Genomic DNA, 21599 nt, shown 5'->3' with positions numbered 1-21599 from the left:
TTTTATAAAATTATAATAGATTTATTTATAAATTATTTGTGAATGTAAAACTAAACTATTTATGTAGTATGATTATCTATAAATATTATAAGACTCCTTTAAGAGTTAATTTAAGAAGAGTTTAAAACTACAATTTATAAGAAGGAACTAAAAACAAATTTATTACCGTTAGGGAATTAGGACTGAAATTGCCCATTTCCGATCGCTTCTATAAATAGCGCCGTCACCCGCACTCGCTCTACATTCTCGCTTTTCCTCCGTCCGAAACGGCGAGGGTTCAAGAAGTGCTTGCTTCGCAAATTCCGTTTCTGTTTCGCCATGGCCGGTAGACTCCTCCGATGCACGCTGCCAGCTGCCTCGTGGGGGATAAAGCGCCGGCGAACGAAGGGCCGTCGCCCTTCGCCTCCGCCCTCGGTTTTCGTCAGTCAAGATGAGGAGGACTGCATCCTCGGGCTCCTCATGCTGTCGGATGCCCTGCTCGACCTTCGCCGCGGGGTTCCGCCGCTGCAAGCCCCAAAGCAGCTGCTGTTTCTTCATCCCCGATCGCCGACGCCTCCGCCAGCGGAGGCGCAGGAGCAAGAATCGCCGCATCTGATCTCATTCCCTGGGCTAATGCCGCTTCTGCCTCCGCCGGAGAAAAAGCAGCCTCTGCTTCCGTCCACAGCGCTGAAACAACAACGGCAGCAGAAGAATGAGAGGCTTTCCCCTGCGACGCCTTCGACGGCCGATCTGCGTAGCTACGAGTGCTCGGAATGCGGAAAAGCATTCTCTTCGTACCAGGCCCTCGGCGGCCACAAAAGCATTCACCGGAAGCGTCGGGCGGCCAACGACCGGACAGAAAAGCAGAGGAGACATGTCAAGGCGAGAAGAGCAATGGCGATGTCATCGGCCTCACTGACGGAGTGCTCGCCAAAGAAGGGACTGAGCATCGACCTCAACCAGCCGTCGATAGGAATGGATTAGGTTTATGGAAGAGGAGGCGGCGGTGGGAGTTGGCCGCCGATCAATTTCCTCCTCTCTGCTTTTTAGTTTCTGTTAATATTTCTGTACTTAATCATTTAAAATGTTACAAAAGTGATTAAACTACAAAATTATCTTTTTGTTTTGATTTTTTGACAATTTCACTGCACTTGTCAAAATGTGTTGGATATTTGACTGTTTGTCCACAATTTCATTGCAATTCAACTGCAATTGTCAAGAAAAATTGACTGATTGATATTTCTATCTGCAATTATCTACAATGTGTTGGTTTTGATTTCTTATAATAAGAGATGATTTATAAGGTATACTTTTTTTTTTAATTTTTAATTTTTGCCCTTTGGAAACAAAACACTCGCATATCAAATTTTAGACGTATAATCAAAATAAATAAATATTCATCCTTAATTTTTAATCGAAATCTTATTTCTAATTTAAATAAAAAAATTATAATTACTTTTTTAATAAATTTAATTATATTTATTTATAAATTATTTATGAATGTGAAACTAAATTATTTATGAAGTATAATTATTTATGAATGTAAACTAAATTTATTCGTGTCATTAATATCAATCAAAGTGAATTAATAGATCGGAGTATTCATCAGTCAATAAAAAATTGATTATTTAAATTTTTCGATAGAATTAATTAATTTTTTATTGATTGGATTTATTCAGTTTTAGTAAGAAAGTTTGGCCGGTTTATTTGTTTAGTTTCTATTTTTTAGTTGATATTAAATATCCAATTTTTGATGATTAATTTTTAAACTGATCAATTCACGTGTTATCAGGATAAATTCGAAAACGCGGTGTTAAAAAAAATTAATCCTTGAGACTCAATCATTGATAAAAAAAAAATTTAAAATAAAAAACATCCGGACGTTTGGTTTCTATTTTTGTTCTCTACTACGAAAGAACATTTTATTCAATTTGAAAGAGAAAAATACATTATTATTTATGATTACTATATTTTATTACGAAGAAGTCTCACTCAACAAGTGAGATTACTGCCGGGGTCAACGCCCAACTGCCTGCAGTAGTCCGTGTAGTAGCCCACCCGAGCGTTGACCGTTGTCGGGTTGTTGCCGTCGCACTCGAGCGCGCCATTGATAGCGCGGATGGTGGCGCCGAATCCTTGCCCGGAGACGATGAGGGAGTGACAGTGGTTCATCCAGTACCACAGGCCGGTCCTGAAGGAGATGACGACGTCGTTGGCCACCGTCTCCGGCGCGCCCAGGCCGTCGAAGCCGATGTCCCGCCCGGCAGGGCCGTAGTTGAAGTTCCACGACAGTTGGATGGGGCCACGGCCGTAGTAGTTCCTCCCGGAGACGCACGGCCACTCGGTGTTGGTCTCGTCGCAGTAGTCATTCGATGCGCCGTTGATCTCCTCGATGTAGCAGAAATCTGTAAAGAATTTAGGAAATTAATTAAAGACGTCGATCGAGATTTTAATTAGACTTCCGAACGGCCGGTGAAGAAAGCAAACCGATTCAAACTCACGTCCCGTCTCGTGCGTGACTTGGGCGAAGAAGGCGGCGATCTCACGGCGGGAGTCGTCGGCGGAGCCGGTTCGGCCGAAGTTGGGGAAGTAGCCGGCGGCGGCCAGGAAAGCGTCGCGCGTGTAGAATCCCCTGCCGACGCAGCCGCTGTTTGCCTGGCTGATGATGCCGTCGAAGAAGCTCTGCGTCACCACGTCGGCCACCGAGACGTCGTTGGTCGGAGAGGAGTAACAGGGGCCCTCCCTGCACCCGACGCCGCAGTAGGCGTCGCCGGTGCCACAGTAGCCGTAGCGGCTGCAGCAGAGGTCGGCGGAACAGCCGCAGTTCTGGGCAACCACGGCTGTGATTCCGACGAGAAGGAAGGCCACCAAAAGTGCCATGGGGTTAGATCCGAGGAGAGCCATGAATTCAGTTCCGGTGAGAGGTGGAAGAAGAGACGATGGAAATGAGTGGAGAAGAGTGGAATTCATAGAGCAGAGAGGAGGTGGTGGATTGTGAGCCGTGCCGCCGTTGATTATTAAAAATGTTTGACTTGGAAGGGTTGCGTATAAGCGCGCAGGTTTTGTAGAATTGGGATGGAAAACAAAAGTCAAAGAATGAATAAGTTACAAAGATGTCAAAGGTTTTTTTGGTAAAAAAAAAATAATAAATTTATGATATGTTAATTCAATCTATATTTTGAAAATTAGACTGAAAAGAACTAAAGATAAGTTGTTTATCTCGTCAATTTTTGATCAACATACAACACGTCTTGAATGACTATTAGACGTTAGGTTGCAGATTATAGATAGAGCTCAATATGGCGACCTGAATCTTGGTCTGTTTACTCTCGACATACCCTTTTATTGATTGAGGAACCATTTTGAATCATAGCCGTACTCCTTTTCAATATTATCGTCATCGATAGATTGTTAAATTATGTTTTTGGATTGACACCTCCTTTCCGATAAATTTGTCTCTTCAGATCAAGAAACTAAGAGAGAACTATAAGTCACAACTATAAGTCACAACTTTCTAGATGTGAAACATATTAAATTCCCTCAAATTTGAGAGAAAAAACACACAAATTCTGTTCATAATATATGTTTTCTCCTCCGTGAAGTGTGTTAATTTTCTTCTGAAATTAATTAAATGTTTAAATTGATAAGGCCATCGAGAATCCTTGATTAGTCAGCAACTACTAGCAATAAGCCATGTTGGTGGCCATCTTTTTGGAAAAATCAAACCATAAATGAAGAAGAAAGCACGGATGATTTCCTCCTGCTATTTGACATTGGAATTGGTCAAATGGCTCCTTAATTGGTTGACATTACTCAAGAGGCATCACCATTGTTCTCAGAATAAATAAGCCCATTGTTCATATATGTTTCTCAGAAATTTTAGAAAAAACTACTTGATGCGATAATTATTAGCTATTCAACAGAAGATTAAAGAATCACTAAATTATTGTGAATTATGAGAGATGATTTTGAAGAAGAAAAGAAAAGTATGGATTGGTGTATGTTGGGAATTTTCTCAATCTGAGACTGATAGAATATTGTTCTAGTAAATCCCTACTAAATAATTTATTAAGATGAACTCTTAAAACAGGTATGAACAACTATTCATCTGACTTTCCAAGTGCCATGTCCCATAGCAACCTTTCCAGATTGTAGTTGAATTATGATCCAAAAACTTATCAAGTGGAGAAAAATTAATGGATGTGGGAATTTTTCCTCATTTGTCCGACCCCACCTAGTGGGATAAGGTTGTTGTTGTTACTGCATTAATCAAACATCCTTTGGAAACATCACATGCCGTTTCGAATATATGGAAGACAAAGAAGACAGAGACAGTCACAATATCAACTATTCTTTGGTAGGAAAATTTCTATCATTCTTGAGAGCTTTGAATTCAATGAGCAATTCTTTGATTTGAGTGACCAAAATATATTATATGGTTAAGATAAGTACTTAATTCACTTCCAAAAGTTCATTTACTTGAGCTGCAATTTTCTGCCATCAGAATTCAATATCTCATTCAAATCATAAAATTCATAGGAAAAAGGATTTTTCTTTTTCTTCAAGTGATAGAGAAAACAAGTATCGACACAAAATGAGTTAACATTATCTTGAAAAGTGTAGATTTCATCCTGCATGAATAGCTACATAGAATGACAGAGAAAGGGAAAATATATGGAGCTGGAGACCGTACCGAGATGAATGAAGAAGTAACATGAACTGATGAATGATGAAAATCACTTTAATCAGAACCCACATCCACCCCTCTTCGTCCAAAGAACTCCTTGGCTTCTACAATATCCTGGATTGAAAGAATAAACATTCAGTTTCTGGCATCCAAATACAATGCTACAAGTGATGCAAACAAAAGTCCCAATATTAACCATAAACTACAAGCACCTACAAGTAAACATAGAATTGTGTTTGCAAAGAAACAATGCAAATTATTTTCTACTGAATTACAAGCACTAAATATGATGTTATAAAGACATTGATTCTTCAATGGATTAGTCGAGCTAGTGGATGAAGAGGAATCAATGCCACAGACCAAGAAGCCTTGTGTTGATCACACTGTTACAATTTCATCCTCAATCATTTTAACATTTGCCTCTGAGTTTTTCTAGATCAACTATGCAGGTTTAGCGTCTAATGGTAAAACATCAGAAAAAAGGAACCGAGCAAGAATTGAACCTATAATAGCATTCACCAAAATTTTAGACAATGCCAAAGCCTCTTGCAGATCAGAGCATAGCAATTTCGTTCTCAAACACTTTAACAACTTCTAGAACAATTTGTGGAGTATTAGCATCTAAAAATACAGTTAAAGTAATTGGCGGTTGAAGTTGGTAAAATATCAGACAAGAAACCTTATGCAAAAGTACATATTGGAAACAGAAGACTGGGTGGACATTAATAAAAAGAACATGAATATTGGGAGGGAAATTAATAAGAAACAGAAGATATGGTCTTAAACAACCTTCTGCAAAAGTACAGCTTCCTGGGGACATGTTGGAAACAGCATCAAACCAACTCCTACCATAAGAAGGCCATAACAGCCTAATGAGACGACTAGATAAACTGGAAGCTGGAAAGGAGGAAACAAAATTGTTAATACTTAGTAAAAAACTAGACCATTTTAAAGAGGAAGTACATATAACAAAAATCTGACCAACCAAGTGTAGTGATGAGGAACTACTGATGTTTCAAGTAAGGTGATCCAAGTGGCAGCAACAACAACCAGTAAAGCCAAGATCTTTAGAATGTGCTTCATATTCAACTCAAAACAATGTAAGGAAAGAAAAGTATTGCAAACATTTTAGTCATGTCAATTTGTACCCCTTTTATTTAATTGGCTTGATAGTGTACACACTTTGACACATTTGTTTCCTAGCATTCTAGAATTTGATATGAATGTGCTATTCAATAATGTAATGGAACAGAAGTAAACTAAATATTCTATTCCATATCAATAACAGTCAGACAAAGGTATTTGGTTTCCATTTTATTTTCCATATTTTGGAAAGCGAGAAATAGGCAGGACTTAGCTTACAGATCAATTTGCTTAACCAGATAAAGTATCCGCATACAATCATCATCATAGATCAAGGTAGGTAAATTGGAACTAAGCTGCTATTGCTGCTACTGCACAAAGAAAATCTTATACTTGCTTAGGAAGAAAATAAACCTCTCCAGAAGCTTCTCCAGCGCCAACCAAATCTATGGCTAAATAAGTTCCAGACAAGAATGTAACAGCCACCAGATATAGTGCTGCTAAAAAAATCATGCCAATCGCGATTCAACCAACAATTTGAAACTAGGTTTAACGCGGTTTTCATTTCTGTTTAAATCAATATAATCATCAAATCTAACACTTGTAGCCTAATAATCTTCACTCCTACCAATTCATCCTCTCCTCTATCTCCTCTTAACTCTCGCATCTATCTTCATCTTTCCTATTGAATGGCCACTACATACAAGCAGAAATAGTCCGGTCATTTCTAGTAGATTGCTATGCCACATCCTGAGAGGAATAAGAAGCATCACCAGCAATTCAACTTTCCCATAACAGGAAATCAAAAGAGAAATTGGCTTTCCATCTAGCTCAGTAGGGGAGACCAGGGATCGGAATAAGCAGCACAAAGGAGAAAGATTCACCAACAAGGAAGGAAGAGAAGAAGAGAACCTTAGAATCCGGATGATCAAAGAATCCGGATGATCAGGCGCTAGGAGAAGATCGTGAAGAGGAGGCGATCGTCGTCGGTGATCTTCTGTCCGGGGAGAGAAGAGGGGGGAGTTGAGCGGAGGTTAGAGAGAGAAATTCTGAACGTAGCGGGCTAGGTTTTGACTACACTGATGGGTCGGGTTCGATCCAGATACGACCCATTTAGTGCTTAGTGGGCCGACAGCGACGTCGGCCCATTTGGTTTACTCCGATAACAGCTGATTGAGTCTTGACGACTTCGTCACTTTTTCTCGCTTCCTTCTTCCTACTCCCTTCTTCCTTCACACACACAAACTCTCTCTCTCTCTCTCTCTCTGATCTACTTTTCTTCCTTTTCCTTCTCTATCTCACATTCGATTCTGCTATGATCTACTCTGTGTGAGACTATTTCAAGGGGTTGCGCCTTTTTCGTTCACAAAGTTAGCGCAGAGTGGTTAACTGTTCGGGTCGGTTGGATGGAGGGCAACAGTTGCAGGCCGGATCAGAGGAAGCCATCAGCCGTGCCAGATGGGAGCTCCGCTGATTGGAGGATCCAGCTCCAGCCCGATGCGCGGCGGAGAATCTCCAATAAGATGTGAGTGGGATGCCCAAATTCCACCATTACCCCCTAATTTCGCCCCTTTTGGTAGTTGGATCATCGGTATGGATAATCGCTTTGATTTGATCGTTGAATTATTTGATATTTGACATGGAAATTTTATTCAGGGTCGGATTAGAGTGTGTGCATAGGGTTTTCCGTCAATTTCAGAACTTTTGTCGACAACTATTATCATTTCTGTATTAACTATTTTTTTTATCCAATCTGTATTTTTCTTATTGTCCTTCTACTTATAAGAATCAATTTGTCATTTTGTTCGGAAAGAATAACGCCTGGTTCTAAAAAAATACTAGTCTCCTGCTTCCCTATAAACTTTATCTTCATGCTTCGCTCGCTATCAAGATGCTGATCAGATAAACTTGTGCAAGGGTTTCTTTCTAAAGGGAGAGTGATGACTTAAGTTATGATTCTAGGAGAGTTTCAGATTGATGACATGATTCGTTTGTTCTCTGCATAAACAGGCCTTTCTTTTGCAGTGATACTTTCTTTGACATTGGATTTACTGAAAATATTCAAAAAATAAGGCAAAATGGAATTTCAATAGGATGATGGTTTTGAAAAACTGCACATATGTCTGGTATCTTATTACTTAATTACTTATTTGACCACATAAGAAGGAAAGGCATTAGATGGTCGGGAGCAACGGGGCTAGGGAAAGCCATGCTTTTGCTTTTCTTTAGCACAAGATCATGAACTAGGGGCTAGGGAAAGCCATGCTTTTGCTTTTCTTTAGCACAAGATCATGAACTAGGGGCTAGGGGAAGCCATGCTTTTGCTTTTCTTTAGCACAAGATCATGAACTAGAGACGTAAGTCTATAAGGTCCCATCCGCAACCCACTGCATCTTGTATCATACAGTGGAATATTGCTTCTCTTGAAGATATGGAGAGCATTCCTTAGAATAATCATCTAGAAGATGCCTTTTAAACCTATAATCCATTAAGATTGAATCCAACATTTGTTATTGAGCTCAAATCTCATCCATTGGATCTTAAAGCTCGTAGAAAATTAAGATTGTATCCATATATTTCTCTAATTAAATTCAAATTGAAATTTCAATTAGCCTTTTAATTAATTTTTCCATTTGATCTATCTGTCCAATTGTGCAAATTGATCTTTAATTTTGGCAATGGTACTCTTTAGTATAATTTGGACAAATAAATATTTAAATTGCCCCAATTAAATCTCCATTAATAAATATTAAGATAACTCTCTTGTGAAGTGTGCCTAGTTTATGGATGAGGGACACATTCATATTCATTCTTTTTTATGCTATCTAAACTAAAACCTAAAGTGATCTGAAAAGGTTTGTTGATTTATCTTCAAAATTATCAATCTGATGGTGCTTTGAATTTGATGTTTATTTTTCTTAAGTGATTCATTTTATTTTTCTTAAGCTGCATGAACATGTTTGATGGTCATAAAATGGGCTTTTTAGTAGTTGTGCTTAATGCTATTAGACATGATTTTGGTTGGAACAAGTTGCCTCTTTATGTATTATATTGTTATTACTCTATTTGTGCATGGTTGAGCTCAACAATTTGGTCAATGATTATTGTTCTTGTTCTCCAGTTTCTGAAGCACGGCCCTTAAGATCGCCTTCCTTGTACAGTTGTACCTTGTGGAAGCGTTTCGAGTCATAGCCATGCAATATGAATATTTTGGTTTCAGAGAGTTTTTCTTTGAGAGCTTTCCTTGTTTCATTGAATCTTAGGCCCTTCTGATGTGGCATTGGATTATCCATAAATATGTGCATTATAGATGTGCTGCATCTTTTATGTTGTTCATCTATTTTTTGTTCAGTGGATACCTCATGCCAACTTTCTTGTGAAGGTGTTTAGTTTATGGATGAGGAGCACATTCATATTCATTCCTTTTTTATACTATTTAAACTAAAACCTAAACTCATATGAAAAAGTTTTGTTGATTTATCTTCAAAATTATCAATCTGATGGTGCTTGGAATTTGATGTTCATTTTCTCAAGTGGTTCATTTTATGAAATCCAACTGTCCAAGAATATTTATGCACATCTTTTTTGAGTTTTCTATGAAGCTTGAGGAGTACTTAAAAGCTAAGCCTACTCCCTTAGGTAAGTTTTTAGCATACTTTTGATAACCCACTCTCTTCTAGAAGAATTACTGAATCATGAAATAACAAGGTTGAGATAGATTCCTCTCTTTTTTTTCCAGAACAGAGTAGAAGCAATTAATTTGAACGACTATTAATGCAACATTTTTCTGAGTATTGAATAATTGTGGTGCATGCTTGAATGAATAAATCATCATCTCATGCAATCTTGGAAGCTTCATTTTATCTACATGAGATGTAAAATTTGTCCTTTATTTGGTCTCTTTCCTTACTTTTGTTCTCATTCACACAAGCTTACTTCTTACTCTTGCCTGTTCTATTATCTTATTTGATAAATGAGTTTGGACTTGAAAAGTTTTTGCTGTTTTAGGTGGAATGAAAGTCAAGGCTGACAGGGATGAATCATCTCCATACGCAGCTATGCTTGCAGCCCAAGATGTTGCACAGCGATGCAAAGTCTGTCCTTCAACTTGTTATTTTTTTCCTCGATATCCATGCTTTGTTTTAAACTGATTCTCATAACTTTCTTCTCCTGCATTTCTTTGTAGGAACTTGCTATTACTGCTTTGCATATTAAGCTAAGATCCACTGGCGGGAATAAAACAAAAACACCTGGTCCTGGTGCTCAATCTGCTCTAAGGGCACTTGCTCGAGCTGGCATGAAAATTGGGCGTATCGGCAAGTTCTTTTCCTATTATTATTCAAACTTTTCCCCCTTGTGCATAATTGCTAGTGTTCTTGTTTGGTTAAAATCACTCCTTGATTCACTTCATGTCGGCATCTTCAAAATCAATTCAGTAAAATCTATTTATTCACTTTACATCATGCTTGGGATTTTAAAAACTTAAAAAAGTTATTTGTTTTTGTGGCACGAAATATAGTCTCTTTTAATTCTGTTTTTCCTGGTACTACAGAGGATGTAACTCCCATACCCACAGACAGCACTCGCAGAAAGAAAGGGTGGAAGGAGAGGAAGGAGGCTCTAATTCTTCAAGTTCTCTTCAATTTCTTTTTCTCAATATCGAAATGTTTCAACCCAACTGTGTTACTTGTAAATTTTGAACAGTCGAGTGACTTTTCACTTGTTCGATTCGATTATCTGAAAGGTGCTATGGCCTGGTTGTGATACGATGATGGACGTTACATCAAATTACTTTGGTTCAGTATAATTGTTACTGCTGTGATAGTTTATCCTTAGAATTTATTATGCATTTTGCAATTGCGAAGTCGATGTGAAGGGCCTCCACACTCTTTATGCTTTGCGAATAAGTGGGTAAGCGAGTTGAACTATCAATGTTCATATTCATGAAATTTATAGTATTTTTTTAATCCTTAATATATTATAAATAGTTTAAAATCCTAAAGTGTATAAATTACTATACTTTTCATATATTTAAATAAAAATTAATAAAATAAATATATAAATTATTTTTTATAAAATTATAATAGTTTATAAATTATTTGTGAATGTAAAACTAAATTATTTATGTACTATGATTATCTATAAATATTATAAGACTCCTTTAAGAGTTAATTTAAGAAGAGTTAAAGCATTCACATAATATATCCTATTTAAATATTTTACCTTAAATTTTAAATAAAGTAGTTAAAAAATAAGAAATAGAGAAGCTGATATATGATGTATTGAAAAATAAATATCTAAATTTAATAAAGTAATTTTTTTATTTTAAATTATTCATTTTGGATAGAAAAACTGGGGTGCTCTAACACTATAATTTATAAGAAGGAACTAAAAACAAATTTATTACCGTTAGGGAATTAGGACTGAAATTGCCCATTTCCGACCGCTTCTATAAATAGCGCCGTCACCCGCACTCGTTCTACATTCTCGCTTTTTCTCCGTCCGAAACGGCGAGGGTTCAAGAAGAGCTTTTGCTTCGCAAATTCCGTTTCTGTTTCGCCATGGCCGCTAGACTCCTCCGATGCACGCTGCCAGCTGCCTCCTGGGGGATAAAGCGCCGGCGAACGAAGGGCCGTCGCCCTTCGCCTCCGCCCTCGGTTTTCGTCAGTCAAGATGAGGAGGACTGCATCCTCGGGCTCCTCATGCTGTCGGATGCCCTGCTCGACCTTCGCCGCGGGGTTCCGCCGCCGCAAGCCCCAAAGCAGCTGCTGTTTCTTCCTCCCCGATCGCCGACGCCTCCGCCGGCGGAGGCGCAGGAGCAAGAATCGCCGCATCTGATCTCATTCCCTGGGCTAATGCCGCTTCTGCCTCCGCCGGAGAAAAAGCAGCCTCTGCTTTCGTCCACGGCGCTGAAACAACAACGGCGGCAGCAGAACGAGAGGCTTTCCCCTGCGACGCCTTCAACGGCCGATCTGCGTCGCTACGAGTGCTCGGAATGCGGAAGAGCATTCTCTTCGTACCAGGCCCTCGGCGGCCACAAAAGCATTCACCGGAAGCGTCGGGCGGCCAACGACCGGACAGAAAAGCAGAGGAGACTTGTCATGGCGAGAAGAGCAATGGCGATGTCATCGGCCTCACTGACGGAGTGCTCGCCAAAGAAGGGACTGAGCACCGACCTCAACCAGCCGGCGATAGGAATGGATTAGGGTTATGGAAGAAGAGGCGGCGGTGGGAGTTGGCCGCCGATCAATTTGCTCCTCTCCTCGCTGCTTTAATTTCATCTTAGGGCAATGAGTTTGATTAATTACTGCTTTAGTTTGTGGATAGTGATTGTGATTAACTAGTTTTTGTAAATTCTGTTAATATTTCTGTACTTAATCATTTAAAATGTTATAAAAGTGATTAAACTACAAAATTATCTTTTTGTTTTGTTTTTTTGACTGTTTGTCCACAATTTCATTGCAATTCAACTGCAATTGTCAAGAAACATTGACTGATTGATATTTCTATCTGCAATTATCTCATTGCAATTTCATTTAATTTCGTTTTTTTTGGCCTTTTGGGAAATAAAACACTCGCATATTAAATTTTAGACTTATTAACAAAATAAATAAATAAATATTCATCCTTAATTTTTAATTAAAATCTTATTTATTAAAAATATATGTTTATTTATTATTTATTTTCTCATCTATTAGTGTCATTAATATTATTATTTTTAATAATATATATATATATATATATATTAAAATTATTAAAAATATATGTTTATTTATTATTTATTTTTTCATCTATTAGTGTCATTAATATTATTATTATTAATATAAGATATTTTAATTGAATTTATTTTCATTAGTTAATTTGATTATCTATCAAATACTAAATTAGATTCTAAGGTTTTTTTTTATAGTACCCTACCGTTTTTTATCTATAATATATTATGAATAGTTTAAATTATAAAAGTTTATGAATTATATGCTTTTTATAAATTGAAATAAAAAATAAAAATAAATAGATTTATAATTACTTTTTAAAATATATTTATTTATAAATTATTTATGAATGTAAACTAAGTTTATTCGTGTCATTCGTAGGGTTAGTAAAATATTAATCAAAGTGTATTAATCGAACGAAATGTATGATTAATTTAGAAATTTGATTCGACTATTCATCCGTCAATAAAAAATTAATTATTTTATTTTTTTATGGAATTAATTAATTTTTAATCGATTTGATTTATTCCGTTTTAGTATGACAGTTTGATCTGTTTAATATTATTACTTTTTATTTATTTGATTTCTATTTTTTTAATTAATTTAAGTACGATTAATTTTTAAACTTATTAATTTTATATACCATCAAAATAAATTCGAAAGTACTAATCAATCCAACTTTCTTAAATCAATCTATGTTAAAAATCATCGGTTATTTTTTTATTTATTTAGCCACCATTACCCGGACACGTTTGGTTTCTATTTTGTTCTCTACTGTGAAAGAACATTTTATTATTCATTTTGAAAGAGAAAAATGCATTATTATTATTATTTTTTATTACTATATTTTATTACGAAGAAGTCTCACTCAACAAGTGAGATTACTGCCGGGGTCAACGCCCAACTGCCTGCAGTAGTCCGTGTAGTAGCCCACCCGAGCGTTGACCGTCGCCGGGTTGTTGCCGTCGCACTCGAGCGCGCCATTGATAGCGCGGATGGTGGCGCCGAATCCTTGCCCGGAGACGATGAGGGAGTGACAATGGTTCATCCAGTACCACAGGGCGGTCCTGAAGGAGATGACGACGTCGTTGGCCACCGTCTCCGGCGCGCCCAGGCCGTCAAAGCCGATGTCCCGCCCGGCGGGGCCGTAGTTGAAGTTCCACGACAGTTGGATGGGGCCACGGCCGTAGTAGTTCCTCCCGGCGACGCACGGCCACTCGGTGTTGGTCTCGTCGCAGTAGTCATTCGATGCACCGTTGATCTCCTCGATGTAGCAGAAATCTGCAAAGAATTTAGGAAATTAATTAAAGACGTCGATCGAGATTTTAATTAGACTTCCGAACGGCCGGTGAAGAAAGCAAACCGATTCAAACTCACGTCCGGTCTCGTGAGTGACTTGGGCGAAGAAGGCAGCGATCTCACGGCGGGAGTCGTCGGCGGAGCCGGTGCGGCCGAAGTTGGGGTAGTAGCCGGCGGCGACAAGGAAAGCGTCGCGCGTGTAGAATCGCCTGCCGACGCAGCCGCTGTTTGATTGGCTGATGATGCCGTCGAAGAAGCTCTGCATCACCACGTCGGCCACCGAGACGTCGTTGGTCGGAGAGGAGTAACAGGGGCCCTCCCGGCACCCGACGCCGCAGTAGGCGTCGCCGGTGCCACAGTAGCCGTAGCGGCTGCAGCAGAGGTCGGCGGAACAGCCGCAGTTCTGGGCAACCACGGCTGTGATTCCGACGAGAAGGAAGGCCACCAAAAGTGTAATACCCCGGTTCTGAGATTCTGATTAAGTATGACTTAAAGGGTTAGATGATACTATCCATATCACCAAGGTGCACCTTCCTTTTCGGAAGCCCAAACTCAAAGAACTCCAAAGTTAAGCGTGCTTGGCTTGGAGAAATCTGAGGATGGGTGACCTCCTGGGAAGTTTTCCAGGGTGCGTGCGAGTGAGGACAAAGCACGCTGAAAGGACCTCCGGTGGTCTGTGGAGCTAGTCGTCAACTCGATGGACAATTCTAGCTTGGAGAAATCTGAGGATGGGTGACCTCCTGGGAAGTTTTCCAGGGTGCGTGCGAGTGAGGACAAAGCACGCTGAAAGGACCTCCGGTGGTCTGTGGAGCTAGTCGTCAACCCGATGGACAATTCTAGTGACGTTCCCGGTACGGTCTAGGTGGGGCCCGCCTGGGCCGGGGCGTTACAAAAAGTGCCATGGGGTTAGATCCGAGGAGAGCCATGAATTCAGTTCCGGTCAGAGGTGGAAGAAGAGACGATGGAAATGAGAGGAATTTATAGAGCTGAGAGGAGGTGGTGGATTGTGAGCTGTGTCGGTGTTGAATGTTTGACTTGGAAGGGTTGCGCGTATACGCGCGCAGGATTTTTAGAATTTGGATGGAAAAACAAAGATTCAACATTTTTATTGATTCAGAAACCGTTTTGAACCATAGCCCTACTCATTTTTATCATTGTCGTCATCGATCATCAACTTTTCCCATTTAATATCGTCGATTGTTAAATTATCTTTTTGGACTCCAGTGGGAGCTCACCTCTTCCTTCGTCAGTTTTTTATTTTTTTTTAATTTTTTTTGTATTTATTTTTTTTTTAAATAAATAGAGATAAGGAATATATATGAAAAAAAATGTAGAACCCTTTAGAATAACTACAATATCATTAACGCATCACGCGTTAATGATAATAATTTATTATATATATATATACTTTTTGTAATTTGTAACATTAACACGTTCAATTTAACATAATATTTTATTATATATATATATACTTTTTCACAGTACTTCTACAGCTAACTCCACGCAGGCATTAACGCTGAGATATTAACAGCATATGCTCTTACAAAGAAGTTGATGGGAGATTTTTTAATAGTAGAAAAAATTAGAGAAATTTTTATTTTTACTTGACATTGACGTGATATTAAAAGAATTCTTTGAGGGTATCAAAGACTGGATGCCCTAAAACACCCTTTCCGATAAATTTATCTCTTCATATCAAGAAACTAAAGACAGAACTGCAACTCACAACTTCCCCGCGACTGCGAGAGAACGAATGAGAACGCAGCAGCGTGCATGCAATCTAAATGTCAAAGAAGAACCAATGTTCTAGAAGTGAAATATAATAATTAAAAAAAAATTTAAATGCCCTCAAATTTGAGAGAAAAACAAACAAATTCTGTTCATAATATATGTTTTCCCCTCTGTTAATTTTCTTCTGAAATTAATTAAATGTTCAAATTGATCACACCATCGAGAATCCTTGATTAGTCAACAACTACTAGCAATAAGCCATGTTGGTGGCAATCATTTTGGAAAAAATCAAGCCATAAATGAAGAAGAAAACATGGAATTCCTCCTGCTATTTGACATTGGAATTGGTCAAATGGCTCCTTAATTGGTTGACATTACTCAAGAGGCATCACCATTATTCTCAAAATAAATAAGTCCATTGTTCATATATGTTTCTCAGAATTTTTAGAAAAAACTACTTGATTCAATAATTATTAGCTATTCAACAGACGATGAAAGAATCACTAAATTTTTGTGAATTATGAGAAATGATTTTGAAGAAGAAAAGGAAAAAGTATGGATTGGTGTATGTTGGGAATTTTCTCAATCTGAGACTGATAGAAAATTGTTCTAGTAAATCCCTACTAAATAATTTATTAAGATGAACTCTTAAAACAGGTATGAACAACTATTCATCTGACTTTCCAAGTGTCATGTCCCATAACAACTTTTCCAGATTGTAGTTGAATTATGATCCAAAAAATTATCAAATGGATGAAAATTAATGGATGTAGGAATTTTTCCTCATGGCATTAGTCAGATTGATTAGATTGACCCCACCTAATGAGATAAAGCTTGATTATTAGTTAGATTGATCAAATTGACCCCACCTAATGAGATAAAGCTTGATTATTGTTGTAGCATTAGTCAAACTTCCTTTGGAAACATCAACATCACATGCCGTTTCAAATATACAGAAAGAAAAGAAGACAGAGACGGTCACAATATCTACCATTTTTTGGTAGGAAAATTTCTACCATTCTTGAGAGCTTTGAATTCAGTGAGCAATTATTTGATTTGAGTAACCAAATATATTATATGGTTAAGATAAGTACTTAATTCACTTCCAAAACTTCATTTACTTGAGCTGCAATTTTCTGCCAACAGAATTCAATATCTCATTCAAATCATAAAATTCATAGGAAAAATGATTTTTTCCTTTTTCTTCACGTGATAGAGAAAACAAGTATGGACACAAAATGAGTTAACATTATCTTGAAAAGTGTAAATTTCATCCTGCATGAATAGCTACATAGAATGACAGAGAAAGGGAAAATCAATGGAGCTGGAGACCGTACCGAGATGAATGAAGAAGCAACATTAGCTGATGAGCGATGAATGATGAAAGTCACTTTAATCAGAACCCACATCCACCCCTCTTCGTCCCAAGAACTCCTTGGCTTCTACAATATCCTGGATTGAAAGAATAAACATTCAGTTTCTGGCGTCCAAATACAATGCTATAAGTGATGCAAACAAAAGTTCCAATATTAACCATAAACTACAAGCACCTACAAGTAAACACAGAATTGTGTTTGCAAAGAAACAATGCAACTTATTTTCTACTGAATTACAAATACTAAATATGATACTATAAAGACATTTATTCTTCAATGGATTAGTCGAGCAAGTGGATGAAGAGAAATCAATGCCACAGACCAAGAAGCCTTATGTTGATCACAATGTTACAATTTCATCCTCAAACACTTTAACATTTGCCTCTGAGTTTTTCTAGATCAACTCTGCAGGTTTAGCATCTAATGGTAAAACATCAGAAAAAAGGAACCGAGCAATAATTGAACCTATAATAGCATTCGCCTAAATTTTAGACAATGCCAAAGACCAAGAAGCCTCTTGCAGATCAGAGCATAAAAATTTCGTTCTCAAACACTTTAACAATGATCATTCAGTTCTTGAGTTTGTGGAGGATTAGCATCTAAAAATTCAGTTAAGGTAATTTGGTGGTTGAAGTTGGTAATATATCAGAAAATAAACCTTCTGCAAAAGTACATGTTGGAAACAGAAGACTGGGTGGAAATTAATAAAAAGAACATGAATATTGGGAGGGAAATTAATAAGAAACAGAAGATATGGTCTTAAACAACCTTTTGCAAAAGTACAGCTTCCTGGGGACATGTTGGAAACAGCATCAAACCAACTCCTACCATAAGAAGGCCATAGCAGCCTAATGAGACGACTAGATAAACTGGAAGCTGGAAAGGAGAAAACAAAATTGTTAATACTTAGTAAAAAACTAGACCATTTTAAAGAGGAAGTACATATAACAAAAACCTGACCAGCCAAGTGTAGTGATGAGGAACTATTGATGTTTCAAGTAAGGTGATCCAAGTGGCAGCAACAACAACCAGTAAAGCCAAGATCTTTAGAATGTGCTTCATATTCAGCTCAAAACAATTACTTGGAATTCTGATCTATAAGGAAAGAAAAGTATTGCAAACATTTTAGTCATGTCAATTTGTATCCCTTTTATTTAATTGGCTTGATAGTGTACACACTTTGACACATTTGTTCCCTAGTATTCTAGAATTTGATATGAATGTGCTATTCAATAATGTAATGGAACAGAAGTAAACTAAATATTCCATCCATATCAATAACGGTCGGACAAAGGTATTTGGTTTCCATTTTATTTTCTCTATTTTGGAAAGCAAGAAATAGGCAGGACTTACCTACTAGTATTAATATATAGTGATGAAGTCAGTTACAGAACAATTTGCCTAACCAGATACAGTATCGGCATACAATCATCATCATAGATCAAGCTAGGTAAATTTGAACTAAGCTGCTATTGCTGCTACTGCAAAAAGAAAATCTTATACTTGCTTAGGAAGAAAATAAACGTCTGCAGAAGCTTCTCCAGGGCCAACCAAATCTATGGCTAAATAAGTTCCAAACAAGAATGTAACAGCCACCTGATATAGTGCTGTTCAAAAAAATCATGCCAATCACGATTCAACCAACAATTTGGAACTAGGTTTAACGCGGTTTTCATTTCTGTTTAAATCAATATAACCATCAAATCTAACACTTGTAGCCTAATCTTCTCTCCTACCAATTCATCCTCTCCTCTAGCTCCTCTTAACTCTCGCATCTGTTTCAACCTTTTCATCTTTCCTATTGAATAGCCACTACATACAAGCAGAAATAGTTCGGTCATTTCTAGTAGATTGCTATGCCACATCCTGAGAGGAATAGGAAGCATCACCAGCAATTCAACTTTCCCATGTGAGGAAATCAAAAGAGAAATTGACCGGAACAGAGTTGTTTGGCTGGAACTGCGCTCTTTAGGAGATCCAGGCCAAAAACCTCACGTCGAACCCGAGATAAAGGTCCAACACTGACCCTAGAGCTAGAGAACTAGCCGGAGCAAAGTATCTGGTGGCAGCGGCTAGCCACCCGCGGCCAATCTCCTAGCTGGAGCTACAATAATAGGTCGCACCACTAAGCTTGACATCCGAAAACAGCATACGAAATCAAATCTATGCTTATCTAACACTAAGCATAACTTACCCCTTATCAGATCCGAGATCTCTCACGGAGAGTCGGAATACCGCTGTGATGGTAAGCCGAGGCAGATGATAGGGTGACACCGCAACTAGGGCACAGATTGGCTAGAGTAACACGGTCCGGTGGTCGGAACTGCGATGTGAAGAGGTGCGGCGGCGATAGATCAAATCTAGGGATCGAACCCCTCTTAACGAACGATCTACCCGTGCAGGAACGACGGCTCAAGAAGAAGAACCACCGGCTGAACTCCAGCGATCGGTGGAGGAGGGGCTCGATCGGCGGAACAACACCGTCGCGATCGGAGACTATGGCGTCCGGGTTGCGTCGGGGCAGAGACGCGTCGGCGTGAGTGGGGATCGGTATTAGCGGAAGATGAAGAGATTATATTCGTAGGGTTAAATCAACTTAACCCAAGTTAATTTCCCTAATTAACTCCCATTTAATGGTTATATCAAATAGACCTCTATTCGATTCATTCCTTAAATATATAATACGGACTCTATTTAAATTTTAAATTTTTTTTATAAATTTTTAAAAAATCTAATAAAATTATTATTTTCATTGTCAGATCTTATATACCAAGTTCTAGGTGTTTGTTTTAATCCGTATAGTGTCGTTTTTAGTTTAAAAACTTGATTTGGGTATTCTAGGTTTTCAAAGTATGATGTTGACTTACATATGTTAGGGTTGATTTGTAGCTAGAGGGGAGTTAATAGTTCGTCGCATTCGTTGTCTTGCTTCGTAATGATGATATGCAGCGGAATGAAACACGAAACACACTTACAACGGTAACACGAAGGATTTACTTAGTATTCATCTCAAAAAGAGGTGACTAATCCAAGAATCCACACACACGACGCTCTCCACTAAGAAAAATGCTCCTTCTCAGTAACTACCGGATGTAGAGAAACCTCATACAATACTCACACAACAAGATACAACACACGCAAGAAGAAAAATACAAGAATACAAATAAAAACTTTCTTCTTGCTCACTTGTTGATTGTTGATGCCTCTTGAACCTTGGAAGTGCACTTGCACTTGTCTCCAAGAGCTTCCAAGAACTAGCGATGAGTGTCGAGGAAGAATGTCTGTGAATCGAGAGAAGTGTTGCGAAGACGAAGATTCGCCACAACTTTATACCTTGCGCTTCTAGGGCTCCCAATCGATTGGGCTTACTCACAGTCGATTTCCATGTCAGATCAGCGCGATCCCAGCCATCCAAAACCTACATCTTGTGCAACGGTCATATCTCAATCGATCGGCTGATCGATTGGGGAGGCTTGAATCGATCAGTTGATCGATTCAGACCGCCTCTGTGCTCTGCTAGAGAATGCCTGAATCAATCGCCCGGTCGATTCAGCCTTTATCGTGACTCGCACGATTCCCAGTTGCCCAATAGATCGCCCGATCGATTGGCGTTGCCCAATCGACCGGCTGATCGATTGGGCAGCTCTTTATGCTCGCGACAATTTCTCCCTAATGGATCGGCCGATCGATTGAGCCGTTACTTGTCGCATCACTCTCCCAATCGATCAGCTGATCGATTGGGCTTAGGTCAATCGATCAACTGATCGATTGCCCCAACCTTGACTTGCCTAAACTCAAGTCCAAGGTTCCCAAACCCAACATCTAGTTATCCGTGACCTGTTGAAACTTCTCATGTCTAGCATCCGGTCAACCTTGACCTGTTGGGACTTCTTCACCAAGTGTCCGGTCAATCCTTTAACCCACATAGACTTTTCTCCTCGTGCCAAGTGTTTGGTTAACCTTGACCCACTTGGGCTTACCGTCTCGTGCCAAGTGTCCGGTTCTCCATGACCCACTTGGACTTCCACCAGATGTTCGGTCACCCTTGACCCATCTGAATTTCCTCGTGCCAAGTATCTGGTCAATCCTTTGACCTACTTGGGCTTTCTAACATCAGGTGTCCGGTCAGCCTTGACCCATCTGGATCTTCACGTGTCTGGCTTCACTCACCAGGTCTTTCCATCTACCTGGCTTCACTCACCAGGACTTTCCATTTGTCTGGTTTCACTCACCAGGACTTTCACCTAACTTCACTCACTATGATTTTCTTCTGCCTGACTCCACTCACCAGGACTTTCTATCTGCCTGGCTACACTCACCAGGATTTTTACCTAGCTTCACTTACTAGGATTTTCTCACTGCCCGGCTTCACTCACCGAGACTTTCACCTGACTTCACTCACCAGGGTTTTTCCTTGCCTAACCTCCAGTTAGGACTTTCTCAGTCAAATATCCGGTCAACCTTGACTGTTTGACTCTTCTTCACATCAAACTGGTCATCCCTTAACCAGAGGGGAATTGCTCCAACAATCTCCCCAATCGGACGATTGCATCTGCAATCTCCATGTATTGTCAAACATCAAAACTCAAACATCAGACTCAAGCTTGAGCCAACTCAAGCTTAGTTAATCATGTCAACATTGACCTAGGGATATTGCACCAACAACATAGACCACCTTTTTAATTTGCCCGTTTAGGAATGCAGATTTAACATCTATTTGAAATAACTTGA

General features: G+C 38.8%; 6 protein-coding genes and 1 pseudogene across 8 annotated transcripts; 3 read left to right on the top strand and 4 right to left on the bottom strand.

Moving 5' to 3' along the window:
• The first annotated feature begins 318 nt into the window (after positions 1-318).
• On the top strand, positions 319-963 carry LOC121978341 (zinc finger protein AZF2-like). Its single transcript, XM_042530700.1, has one exon. The coding sequence runs from the start codon at positions 319-321 to the stop codon at positions 961-963; it is 645 nt and encodes a 214-aa protein (XP_042386634.1).
• Positions 964-1860: 897 nt separating this feature from the next.
• Positions 1861-2949, bottom strand: LOC121975304 (chitinase 6-like). The gene is made up of 2 exons (XM_042526876.1): positions 2481-2949; positions 1861-2384 (listed from the first exon to the last, which is right to left on the bottom strand). The coding sequence occupies exons 1-2, from the start codon at positions 2947-2949 to the stop codon at positions 1972-1974; spliced, it is 882 nt and encodes a 293-aa protein (XP_042382810.1). The 3' UTR covers positions 1861-1971.
• Positions 2950-4565: 1616 nt separating this feature from the next.
• LOC121975308 (dolichol-phosphate mannose synthase subunit 3-like) lies at positions 4566-6663 on the bottom strand. The gene is made up of 3 exons (XM_042526877.1): positions 5648-6663; positions 5456-5563; positions 4566-4780 (listed from the first exon to the last, which is right to left on the bottom strand). The coding sequence occupies exons 1-3, from the start codon at positions 5747-5749 to the stop codon at positions 4721-4723; spliced, it is 270 nt and encodes an 89-aa protein (XP_042382811.1). The 5' UTR covers positions 5750-6663; the 3' UTR covers positions 4566-4720.
• Positions 6664-6935: 272 nt separating this feature from the next.
• LOC121975305 lies at positions 6936-10556 on the top strand (annotated as a pseudogene).
• Positions 10557-11310: 754 nt separating this feature from the next.
• On the top strand, positions 11311-11955 carry LOC121978340 (zinc finger protein ZAT9-like). Its single transcript, XM_042530699.1, has one exon. The coding sequence runs from the start codon at positions 11311-11313 to the stop codon at positions 11953-11955; it is 645 nt and encodes a 214-aa protein (XP_042386633.1).
• Positions 11956-13286: 1331 nt separating this feature from the next.
• LOC121975303 (endochitinase EP3-like) lies at positions 13287-14278 on the bottom strand. The gene is made up of 2 exons (XM_042526875.1): positions 13840-14278; positions 13287-13743 (listed from the first exon to the last, which is right to left on the bottom strand). The coding sequence occupies exons 1-2, from the start codon at positions 14024-14026 to the stop codon at positions 13331-13333; spliced, it is 600 nt and encodes a 199-aa protein (XP_042382809.1). The 5' UTR covers positions 14027-14278; the 3' UTR covers positions 13287-13330.
• Positions 14279-16720: 2442 nt separating this feature from the next.
• On the bottom strand, positions 16721-19440 carry LOC121975302 (dolichol-phosphate mannose synthase subunit 3-like). Of its 3 annotated transcripts, XM_042526872.1 has the most exons (5): positions 19063-19440; positions 18758-18972; positions 17829-17963; positions 17637-17744; positions 16721-16944 (listed from the first exon to the last, which is right to left on the bottom strand). In XM_042526872.1, exons 3-5 carry the CDS (start codon positions 17928-17930, stop codon positions 16885-16887), a joined length of 270 nt encoding a protein of 89 aa, XP_042382806.1. In that variant the 5' UTR covers positions 17931-17963; positions 18758-18972; positions 19063-19440; the 3' UTR covers positions 16721-16884. The 3 variants fall into 3 exon arrangements, with proteins under 3 accessions (XP_042382806.1, XP_042382807.1, XP_042382805.1); XM_042526873.1 differs by lacking the exon at positions 18758-18972 and having other exon boundaries at positions 17829-17958; XM_042526871.1 differs by lacking the exon at positions 18758-18972 and having other exon boundaries at positions 19063-19439.
• Positions 19441-21599: the final 2159 nt, after the last annotated feature.

The sequence above is a fragment of the Zingiber officinale genome, chromosome 4B, assembly GCF_018446385.1.
Source record: "Zingiber officinale cultivar Zhangliang chromosome 4B, Zo_v1.1, whole genome shotgun sequence".
NCBI classification, from domain to species: Eukaryota; Viridiplantae; Streptophyta; class Magnoliopsida; order Zingiberales; family Zingiberaceae; genus Zingiber; species Zingiber officinale.
Note: the sequence above shows the minus strand (reverse complement) of the source record. Positions and strands in the feature narration are given on the sequence as shown.

What these genes read in the sequence shown, in the direction of transcription:
- LOC121978341 (XM_042530700.1), top strand. Translation starts at nt 319, where the DNA reads ATGGCCGGTAGACTCCTCCGATGCACGCTGCCAGCTGCCTCGTGGGGG.
- LOC121975304 (XM_042526876.1), bottom strand. Translation starts at nt 2,949, where the DNA reads ATGAATTCCACTCTTCTCCACTCATTTCCATCGTCTCTTCTTCCACCT. An exon ending in AGTCACGCACGAGACGGGAC is followed by an intron (nt 2,385 to 2,480) that starts GTGAGTTTGAAT and finishes AATTCTTTACAG; the next exon opens with ATTTCTGCTACATCGAGGAG.
- LOC121975308 (XM_042526877.1), bottom strand. Translation starts at nt 5,749, where the DNA reads ATGAAGCACATTCTAAAGATCTTGGCTTTACTGGTTGTTGTTGCTGCC. An exon ending in CTCATCACTACACTTGGTTG is followed by an intron (nt 5,564 to 5,647) that starts GTCAGATTTTTG and finishes CCTCCTTTCCAG; the next exon opens with CTTCCAGTTTATCTAGTCGT. An exon ending in AAGCTGTACTTTTGCAGAAG is followed by an intron (nt 4,781 to 5,455) that starts GTTGTTTAAGAC and finishes CTTTCAATCCAG; the next exon opens with GATATTGTAGAAGCCAAGGA.
- LOC121978340 (XM_042530699.1), top strand. Translation starts at nt 11,311, where the DNA reads ATGGCCGCTAGACTCCTCCGATGCACGCTGCCAGCTGCCTCCTGGGGG.
- LOC121975303 (XM_042526875.1), bottom strand. Translation starts at nt 14,026, where the DNA reads ATGCAGAGCTTCTTCGACGGCATCATCAGCCAATCAAACAGCGGCTGC. An exon ending in AGTCACTCACGAGACCGGAC is followed by an intron (nt 13,744 to 13,839) that starts GTGAGTTTGAAT and finishes AATTCTTTGCAG; the next exon opens with ATTTCTGCTACATCGAGGAG.
- LOC121975302 (XM_042526872.1), bottom strand. Translation starts at nt 17,930, where the DNA reads ATGAAGCACATTCTAAAGATCTTGGCTTTACTGGTTGTTGTTGCTGCC. An exon ending in CTCATCACTACACTTGGCTG is followed by an intron (nt 17,745 to 17,828) that starts GTCAGGTTTTTG and finishes TCTCCTTTCCAG; the next exon opens with CTTCCAGTTTATCTAGTCGT. An exon ending in AAGCTGTACTTTTGCAAAAG is followed by an intron (nt 16,945 to 17,636) that starts GTTGTTTAAGAC and finishes CTTTCAATCCAG; the next exon opens with GATATTGTAGAAGCCAAGGA.